The sequence below is a fragment of the Mytilus californianus genome, unplaced genomic scaffold (assembly GCF_021869535.1).
Source record: "Mytilus californianus isolate M0D057914Y unplaced genomic scaffold, xbMytCali1.0.p SCAF_8, whole genome shotgun sequence".
Lineage (NCBI taxonomy): Eukaryota > Metazoa > Mollusca > Bivalvia > Mytilida > Mytilidae > Mytilus > Mytilus californianus.
In genome coordinates, this window is record NW_026262734.1 from 41,107,138 (window position 1) to 41,117,513 (window position 10,376).

A 10,376-nucleotide genomic window follows, 5' to 3' on the forward strand; every position below is an offset into this window, starting at 1 on the left:
ATATTCAGTTGGGGCTCCAGCTTAATTATCATTGATTTCTACTTGATAAAAAAAAATTACAAAGAGCTAGATCTGCAGATGTAATTGTCAAAGTGTATCCTGTTGTGATGGAGGATATACTGCTTGACTTATTCATAGATATATCCATCATGATCAGTATAGCATGAAATATTGGCCACTGGACGTTAAGCAGGCAATAAACCATAGCATAAAATGCTAACATATCAATATTTCTTGTTTTAAGATGCCACCTTAGTATGTACTTTATGAATTCTATGAGGCTTCTTGGAAAATTTGTAATATCCAGAAGACAATTTCAATTAGTAATCTGAAAGTGATTGCATGCCATTTTATGTATGTGTCTTCTATGTATACAGGCAATAATTCTATTGAAGCAGTTTTATTGTTCATGGATATCCTAGAAAAAATACAGAGTTCAAGATTTGGTTGGAGTATGTGCATTTTAAATTGACTGCTTTAATACATAGTCGTAAACTGGATATATGGCATAACATGTGTACAAAAGCAGGAGAATTCTAATTTCTTGAAACTTTTATGGTGTATTTGATTTGGTTGAAGAAATCTCCCTTTTTAATTTGAGAATTTGTGTATGTTGTTCCAGAGTTAACTTTAACCCTCAAGATTTAAGGCAATTTTTCACATATAATGTTCACTTTCTTGTGTATTCTTGGGTCGAATTACTCAAGTTTTACATTGTTGTTGGCATTAATAAAAGTAAGCTCCTATTTTAATTTTCTAAATTTTTCAATTTGTTGTTTAAGAGTAAAGAGAATTTTAACAATTAAATTTAAGTCATTTTTTGACATGGGTAACACTAACTCCAGTTTGGATGAAACAATTTACTTGAAACTTTACACTTTTATTGGGGTAAGTGAAAGTAAGTAACCCTCTTATTTCATAAAAAAATTCTAATTTGTCATTACAGAGTTTTGGGACTTTAACTGTCAGATTAAGGCAATTTTACACATGCCAAACCTGCATACTATCTTTGAGTATGCCTAGATCAATTTACTCAAAACTTTGAAGTGTGTGTTTTGATATGTGAAAGTACGCTCCCGAAGTTTTGAATTTTAAAATTAGTACATGTATTCTGCATTGGTAAAAACTGGATAAAATTCTTGCCCAAGACAGGATAGAAATTAATATTCTGCCTCTCAAAATGCAAGAAATATTGATGTACAAAATTTAAAATAAATGTTCTGCTCAGTGCAGCACCAAATAAATAAGCTGATGCAGCAACATCTGAAATGAAAATTCTGTCCACAAGAATTCCCCAGGTCCTCTAGAAAATCAAATAATAATCCCCTTAAAATAAACTTTGGTATAAATTTCATTGACATAAAGAACACAAGAAACAGAAATACTCTAAATAAGATTCTAGAATAAATTTACATTTAAATTATTAGATATAAGGTGAGCGTGATCAATTTGGAAAGTTGACATATTTCAAAAATACAGAAGAACTTTCTGTTTTATCATATTTGTGATGAATTGCCAAGGTTTAAATCTTTGCTTAGATTGTACAGAAAAAATATCATAATCAAAGAACAGTAAATGGTTGATGAATGATGTCACAGACTTTTATAAGTTTGTGTATGCAACTTTGACATGTTGATACATGTAGTTAAATTAAAATTTAAAAAAACAAACAAAATATTTAACAGTATAATTTGCAGCAGCCATCTTCCCCTTAGATTATAATTTCTTTCTAGTAAAAACAAATAAATAGATTCTTCTTGAAAACTAATTGATTGAATGATAGCTGTGTAATGTCCAGCAGCAAATATTACATTCATTTTTGGGACGAGAACATGCTGAGCGACTGACTGGGTTGGCTTTTTAACCAGCTATCTGTGGCTAACAAAGTTTCACAATGCAGGAAGACCTACCTAAATGCATTGTTCTGACACCTAAATGACAAGTCTTTTGCTATATTCCTATAGGCTGGGTGCAGCAAATTTAAATCATAAACTAGTCCTGATAAAATTTGTCTGAGTGGACACAAATTGCTAGTATAAATGGTTACTTTATAGTTTGTAGTATTTTATGTCCGAAGTCCTAGATAAAATATATATATACCATGGCTTTCGAGGGAATACACCAATATTTCATAGCCCAAGATCCCACACACGTAGTTCAGTTTTACATTACGACATCAGCTATGGACTGCTCAGTGCCATTACTCTGTTAAATTATTATATGGATGCATTTAAGGGAGTACAAAAATTATTTACCGCCTACATTTCACACATTCTGTGATAAATGATGGATTTATCTTGTTTGTTTCACGTTCAGTGGCAAATATTTCATGCATATTCGGCACGAGAAAAAGTGAAACAAATCACTAAGGTTGGTTCTAAAAAAGGTGTCGAACGAGATGAAGAAGTGGAAGTGGAAAAAGCCAATATTGGGAAAAGAAAGACATTTTGCTTTACAATATGTCACCTACTAACGCCTTTAAGAGTTATTGCAATGATTCTTTCATCTTCACTGGCCAAGGGTCAAGAGGATGACGGCTGATCGTAACCCTTGGCTAGCGAAGATGGGATTCTTTTAACAGGCAAAAGTACAGCTTTTTCCAAACACAAGGCATATTTGCGTCCTCATACAGACAGGAGTGGCTGCGTAAATCCAGACGCGCGCTTTTCGTCTACCTTATAAAATACAACACTAAAAACTAGAAGGGACATGATACAATGATGAATCCAGGTGTCCCGGAACTATAAGCAATTCCTGCTCAACTAGTGCCAGTTTTAATGATTATGTCAAGGGAATTTGTCTCATCGTAGATCACCCATGCTTATTGAAGTTTCAATATTAACCGCTCCCGAATTTATCACCAAGCATGCAATCTGTATTTACCAAGCATTAGCATAAAGTTTGACATCATAAATAAAAGGCAACAGTAGAAGTTAAACTTCTTAAGTGTCTTAATTTCCTCATAGTCCTGCTGGGTAAGTCTGCAGAAGGGGTAAAGTCAGAATGATGTTATCATCCACGCGTAATGTATCAATAATCCTGTGCAAACACTATACAGTTGGGCGGAGGGAATGTAACTATTGAGAAATGGGAAGTTGACAATAGGAAACCTGAAATCGTCACGTTTGTCATGTAGACTTAGTTAAAGATACTTTGTTGACATGAATTAGCATTGGTATGGTCATAATTATAAATTAGCTGTTTACAAAACTTTGAATTTTTGAAATACTAAGGCTTTTCTACCTCAGGAATAGATTACCTTAGCTGTATTTGGCAAAACTTTCAGGAATTTTTGGTCCTCAATAATGCTCTTCAATCTCGTACTTTATTTGGCAGTTTTAACTTTTTTGATTCGAGCGTCAGTGATGATTCTTTTGTAGACGAAACGTGCGTCTGGCACAAATACAAACTTTCAATCCTGGTATCTATGATGAATTTATAGTAATCTTAATCCCAAACACAAATTCTAGTTTGGTGGTATTTTAATTGTTTACTTCACTGAGATGTATGACATGCATGGACTCTCTGAATGTGGGTAGAATGACAGGACATAAGTCAATCTGAAGTTGAAAATAAAGAAATGGACACGAGGCTTTTTACAGTCTCTGTATAAATTCTGCTTCATTAAATACAAAAGCAAGTCTGACTGTAGGGCTATACAATAACTACTAATTCGAAAACCGTCTGTTAGTTAAAATATCAATCCACCGGGGCATTCTTCACAAATATGTTACGTCCGGCATTTTGATTATATCGCCCTCGGTGTATTTTTTTTTAAATCTTTTTTTAATCAATGTGATTCGCAAAGTAAGATTTCCCGTGACCTAAAACAACAAATTTGTATCTACGATTCCCATTTTTGTAGATTAGTAGAAAATGCACCGTTTTATGAGAAGATGTATTTGTTATGATAATGGTAATATACTGAGAATGGAAAAATCAAAAGCCTTGATAAATTGTAGGGTTTAGAGTATCTAATTGATCATATAAAGCCAAATACTGTCGTAAGCATGTATCTGAAACCATGTTTTTATACGACCGCAAATTGGGAGTAATTGCCAAATCCGTTCAGTAATTAGGGGCCAAAAAGGGTCTAAAACCAGCATTTTTCTAGTTTTCAGACAATAACTTTTGTCTAAGTGTATGGATGTCTCTTACTTTGTACCACATTTTACAAAAAGAAAATTTCTTCAAAATTATTTTTTTTTGAAGGGGGGTAAACATTTTTATTTTTTGGAAAGGGGGGGGGGGGCAATTTTTTTTCCTCAAAAGAAAATTCTCTTCAAGTATTTTTTTTTTGGAGGGGGGGGTAAAAAAAAAATTTTTTGGGGGGGTCAATTTTTTTTTTCTCAAGATTTATGAAACTCAATTTTCCAAAGAAAAAAAATGAGGGTCACAATTTATTTTGCTAATTCTTTATATATAGCCTAAAAACAGATTTACAATAAGTATTGCACATGAACAGCACAGTGTATTGTACAACAGCAAGAAATCTTCAATTGAGTATAAATTCAAATCATACATTTGGATTCCAGACAATAACTTTAGTTTAAGTGTATGGATCTCTATGAAATATAACCAAAAGGTTCAATACCACAAAAGGAAGGTTGAGATTGTTTTTGGGGGTGATGGTCCCAACTGTTTAGGAAATAGGGGCCAAAAAGGGGCCAAAACAAGCATTTTTCTAGTATCAGGACAATAACTTGTGTATAAGTATTTTGATTGCTCTGAAATTGTACCACAAGGTTCAATACCATAAGTAGAAGGTTGGGATTCATTTTGGGGTAATTAGGGTAATGAGGAATTAGGGGCCAAAAAGGATATAAAACCAGCATTTTTCTAGTTTTCAGACAATAACTTGTGTTTAAGTGTATGGATGTCTCTTAATTTGTACCACATTTTACAAAAAGAAAATTTCTTCAAAATTTATTTTTTTGGAAGGGGGGGGGGGGCAATGTTTTTTCCTCAAAAGAAAATTCTCTTCAAACATTATTTTTTTGGGGGGGGTTAAAAAAAATTGGGGGGATTCAATTTTTTTTTTCCTCAAGACTTAAATCTTCAATTGAATATAAATTCAAATCATACAACCAATTTCAAGTTCTTTGACTACATTTATTCTGTGTCAGAAACCTATAATGTGTCAAATATTTAATTACAATCCAAATTCAGACCTGTATCAAGCTTGAATATTTTATCCATTTTTGCCCCAACTGTTCAGGGTGGACATCTGCGGTCGTATCCAGCTGCGCTCGGCGAAGCAGTTTATTGACTATAGCTGACAATGAAAATTGCCTATTACAGTAGCAGCAATAAACAGTGAAGTAGAAAGACTATCCAATAAGATACTTTCTGTCTCTGTTTTGCAGTCCTTTTGGATACCTTCTGTTTCTGTTTTGCAGTCCAATTGGATACCTTCTGTCTCAGTTTTGCAGTCTAATTGGATACCTTCTGTCTCTGTTTTGCAGTCCCTTTGGATATCTTCTGTCTCTGTTTTGCAGTCCCTTTGGATATATTCTGTCTTGTTTTGCAGTCCCTTTGGATATCTTCTGTTTCTGTTTTGCAGTCCAATTGGATATTTTTTGTCTCTTTTTTTCGCAGTCAAATTGGATAATCGATGAACAGGAAGTATATATACCACACTCCATTATTTTTTCAGACTTCAATTCGGACATGACCTACAGTGACATTGATACCACATGGAAACTCAATACCGATATATGGTTGTATTTCAAGATGCATGCTAGTGTCAGATCAAAATCATCACCAACACTTGTATATATATCTTGCCTTTTTGCCGATTTTTAAAATAGTAGAGTATAAAATGGCATTTATCCTTGAAATTAACATCGAATGGTGAAACTGCTGGAATCGGTCAAAATCCATTGGTGGATCAACAAGGGGATTCTGACCGTGTTCGGCAAACCTCCTTTAAGATTTTGAGAGCTTGTCGTCCGGAGTGTGTTCGCTTGTCCATTCAGGGTTACAAAAGGCCAAATGGATATCTAAATGTCTGTTGTTTTACGAAGTTTTTGGGTTGCTGTTTTAGTGACGTTTATAACACATATCACTTTACACATAATAATAAAAATGAACCGAAAATACAAAATTCTGACAAAATTCGTAAAACTAACATTAAAAAGACCAAAAACGAATGCTGATCTATGACCAATAGATAAATACATTCATGTATTAGTCCCAGTGCTGATTGGTAAATGTTATTTCTAATATGTCTTTTTCATTTCTTTTGCAGAAGAAAATTATGATAATAATATGCCTTGCTGTATTAGTGGTAGTTATCTGTGCAACATTTGGTGGCGTGTTTGGATGACCCGTCATTTATCATAAGTTACAGCCGTATAATGCTCAGCTGACCTTTGTATTTCTTCTGTTAGCTGCTTTAGAAATGTTGGAACATAGGTGTGCTAATTTAGCTCGTCGTGCCATTTGTTTCCTTATAGCACCATGCAGTAATCTCGTTATTTGTGGGTCGTTTCATCAATATGAATGCAGTTTTATTTAGTTGTAACATTTCTTTATAACAACTGAATAACACACGTTTTCTGCTGAATTGGCTTGTATGATGATTAGACAGTAATGAATATATGTTTGAACTGAAAATCAATGAATTCTAAACATATTTTTTAAAGCGCAAATAGACCAAGGATTTGTATATTAACTGTTTGGCTGGTTTTACTATTAGAATCCTTGAATAGTTGTAGAAAAACAACTATTTGTATGTGTCGTATAGGCATTGTGTCTATGCTTTTTATGTTAATTTATGAAACATTTTTAACATGAACGATTCTTTTTGTCCAGTTTAAACCTAGCACTTTAGTTGTTTTTTTTTCTCTTACAATTTTTTTTTAGCATTTAGCAAATAACTTGATTATAAATCATTTGGAAACATTTTATAACGGCAGCATCGTCATTGTGTTAGCTTAGAATTATGAAAGGAGGAAATGCATGAGAGATTATTAGTTACATTGATTTGAAATGACGCAAGAGCGAAAGTGTTTTGGGTGTTTAGAACTGTTCTTGCATACACCAGGAATTTCCAATATGCCTGAAGGCCGTTCCTATATAGATGTTGAATTCTTTGAACTTATAATACTTAGTAGTGATTTTAAGAAGAAATGTAAGATTTCGTGGTAATTTTATTATATATACTAAATTTTCTAATTGTTTTTATACTTGTAACTGTAATTAGCAAAATATAACCATGACTTGTTACTTGCGAATCCCCCTTCGAAGTTTATCCTTTCCTAACAGTTTCGTTTACACATAATAACGTTAAATTGCAAATTACAGCGAAAAACAAATACATTCTAAAAAATATCTTAGTAAATTCTTTAATGAATAAGTTGAATTAAATGACAGGTGTTGAAGCCGAAATTACTCAAGTTAGGTGATTTCACCTGAGCAATTCTATTTTGATTTATTTTGCATAACTAAAAATAAATTTCAAATTGAAGTGGCCTCTTGCTAAAACGGTTTAACAAGTATGGTTTCGGCTGTAAGTATTTTTGATGTGTATATATTCATGAAGAAATTTAGAGTAGTATCACACAGACGGGTCGACAGTTATCATTCAGGTTTCTGTAATAACAATGATGGAAATGTGATAATGTTTTCTCATCAGATGTACCTTAAGCCATTGCGTGGCTGGAAATGTTATAGTAGTAGTCATAGAAAATTAATATTTCAATACATAATCACACTCGGCACACCTCGTCGGATTATAACATCTAGCGTTTGATGTGGGATACCGAAATCTGTCGAGGTTTGTCGAGTAGTACATAATCATTATTGAAGACCATCTGAGATTTATAAGCGCACATATCACTAAAATTCTGCTGTTAAAACTCCATATTTCATTTGCAACATGTATATATGCATTTTCCAGTTATTATCTTGATATATCTCAAAAGGAATTAGTGAGGTTAACTAAATATATTTTTGTCTTTAAAAACCCTATCGAAAACAAGCTCCAGATAGAGCTTATTCTACAAGAGATAGACTAAGTGGTAACAAATAAAAACTGTCACTTTTTCAGATTAACTTGAAGAGAAAAACTGCTTTCGCATGCAATACGCATCAAATGCGCAAGATCCGGTGAAAATAATCTTATACGTCTCAAATGCGTATTGCATGCGAGTCATCGTGTCATTAAATTATACGTGGTTTCTGGCTTGTAACAATATAACTAATGTTTTTGATGCATGCATGTCAGCGCTGCAATACACCTCGAGATTCCCTAATACTCATAAAGGTATCATCATCTATACTGATCGTGGACCAATAGTAGAAAATTAAGATGTAAAAACGATATTGAATATAGTCCTTTAACATATAGTTATGTATGTATCAATACTTTTATAATATATCACTTGTATCTTAGACAATGTAGATATTTTTTGTAATTTAAATTTTTAAAGTTTTTCCATTTTTGCACAAGTCATTATTCTCATGTACACATTGTTATTAATTTAGTTACTCTTGTATGGAATGTGTAAGTGGTGTTATATAGTCTTTAGATTATGAAGAGTGAGTTATTTTTCAATGTTAACATCAAGTAGTTTTGATTTTTGTTATTTAGATATTAGATCCCTTAAACTGACAATAGGTCAAACTGAATCTAATAATCTGCTGAGCATTGATTCACACTAGGGTATAAGGGAACGACTGTTAACTTCAGAAAGGGGGGTATGGTTTTTTCCTAAAAAAAATATTCTGATCCCCAATTTGATGAAGAAAAAAAATATTGTAGTCAAGCAAAAATAATCCAGATTTTCCCCATTATCTGACTCAGACAAAAAAACCATAACCCCGTCCTTGAAGTTAAATAGTTGCTTCCTAAGGCGCTGTATTATAATTCTTGTTAAGCATACGTTAAAACTATAGCAAATGCTTAACAAATACTCAGAATATGCATAGTATATTTTAGCATAATTATGCTTAAATTATTTTCACATAAAAATCATTACCTTTCAATGAGTGTTATTATAACAGCTAAGTTAGTGGAAGTTTAAGCAATTCTAAAGTAGTAAAACAATGTGTAGATTTAGTTACTTTGTATGAACTTTCATGATAAAATTTAATAAAAAAATCCGGATTCAAGTAGGCCTACATTCTCTAAAAACTAGAACCGTTTAACATTCAATATGTATTGAAAACAGAAAGGATATTTTATGCCACAAAATTTCTAGCTGATAGGTGAGGTTTAGAGAATAGATGATAATGGCCCAAATCTACGGAAAAATTAACCAACAAATAAAGAATAGAGAAAAGAGGACAAAAAAAAAAAGAATACAGAAATGAAGGACCCCCATATAGAGTCTCATAGGTTGGCAACTTGCAAATTCGTGTGAATTTTTCAATTCCGTCACATTATGATTAGGTACAACGATAAGGATGTTTCTGTGATTAGATCATTTTATAAACAAAATTTAAAAAAAAACACATGCACATTTGGCTTTGTAATACATTTTTGTATGACCTGTTGTTGCATACTTATTGGCTGGTTATAAGCAGGACATGTACCAAAAAAAGCAAATTCGGTCGATGAGTAACAAATAATGTCATATCAGCAATAAAAACAATACTGGTCAAAGCATATGACCGAGATAAATATTGTCTTCTTTCCTGTTCAGCTTTGGTCATTGTTATTTTCTTCTTGAAAAAAATGTTACATTATACCTGAAGGAAAAGTTTCAAAAAATAGTTATTCCATTTCAATGCTTATCAATATAACATCGTACATGTATAATGCACACAAGAAATCTAAATTATTAGCCTCAATCGGCTTATATAAAGCATTATTATATGAGCTGCGTCGGATAGAAGTCGACCTTATGGAAATGAATATCAATACATCTGTTAACCTATTTCGGATTGAAAAAAAAAAGAATGTCTGTAATTGTTTGAAAATTGAGTTGTTATAAGAACCCTACAAAACAGACCAACATTCATCTTTTATTTCGTATGTTCATGATGTTCCGAAATCAATAAAAGTCTTATACATGTACATGTATATGTGCACTTGCATATATATATAGGGTCGATATCTATCCGACACAGCTTATATTATATTAACTCTAGATACATGCTCACTTTTATGTCTTTGGCCTACATCTTTAGAAACATTTTATTAAATTAGTATGGAGTATAAACATGAATAAATTCTATATTCTACTTTGCCTAAATGTAGTAAAAATTTATCGTGCTTTTTCGAAAAATTAAATTAAATAATACATGTCACCAAGCTTGGGTAAGTTTATGAATAAAAGCTTTAAAAAGATCACTATACTTTTTTCTTGCTATAAAACAAAATAGAGATATTTTTTTTCATAAAATCAAATTATCTGAGTTATCTCCCA

At 32.3% G+C, this 10,376-nt stretch overlaps 1 protein-coding gene across 1 annotated transcript in view; it reads left to right on the forward strand.

Moving 5' to 3' along the window:
• The window catches only part of LOC127712523 (syntaxin), a 54,957-nt gene extending 48,455 nt beyond the window's left edge, over nucleotides 1-6,502 (forward strand). The window contains exon 10 of the mRNA XM_052219012.1: nucleotides 6,251-6,502. Within this exon, the coding sequence (XP_052074972.1) occupies nucleotides 6,251-6,328 (78 nt within the window). The 3' untranslated portion in view covers nucleotides 6,329-6,502. The remainder of the gene's footprint in view (nucleotides 1-6,250) is intronic.
• The last annotated feature ends 3,874 nt before the right edge of the window (nucleotides 6,503-10,376 follow it).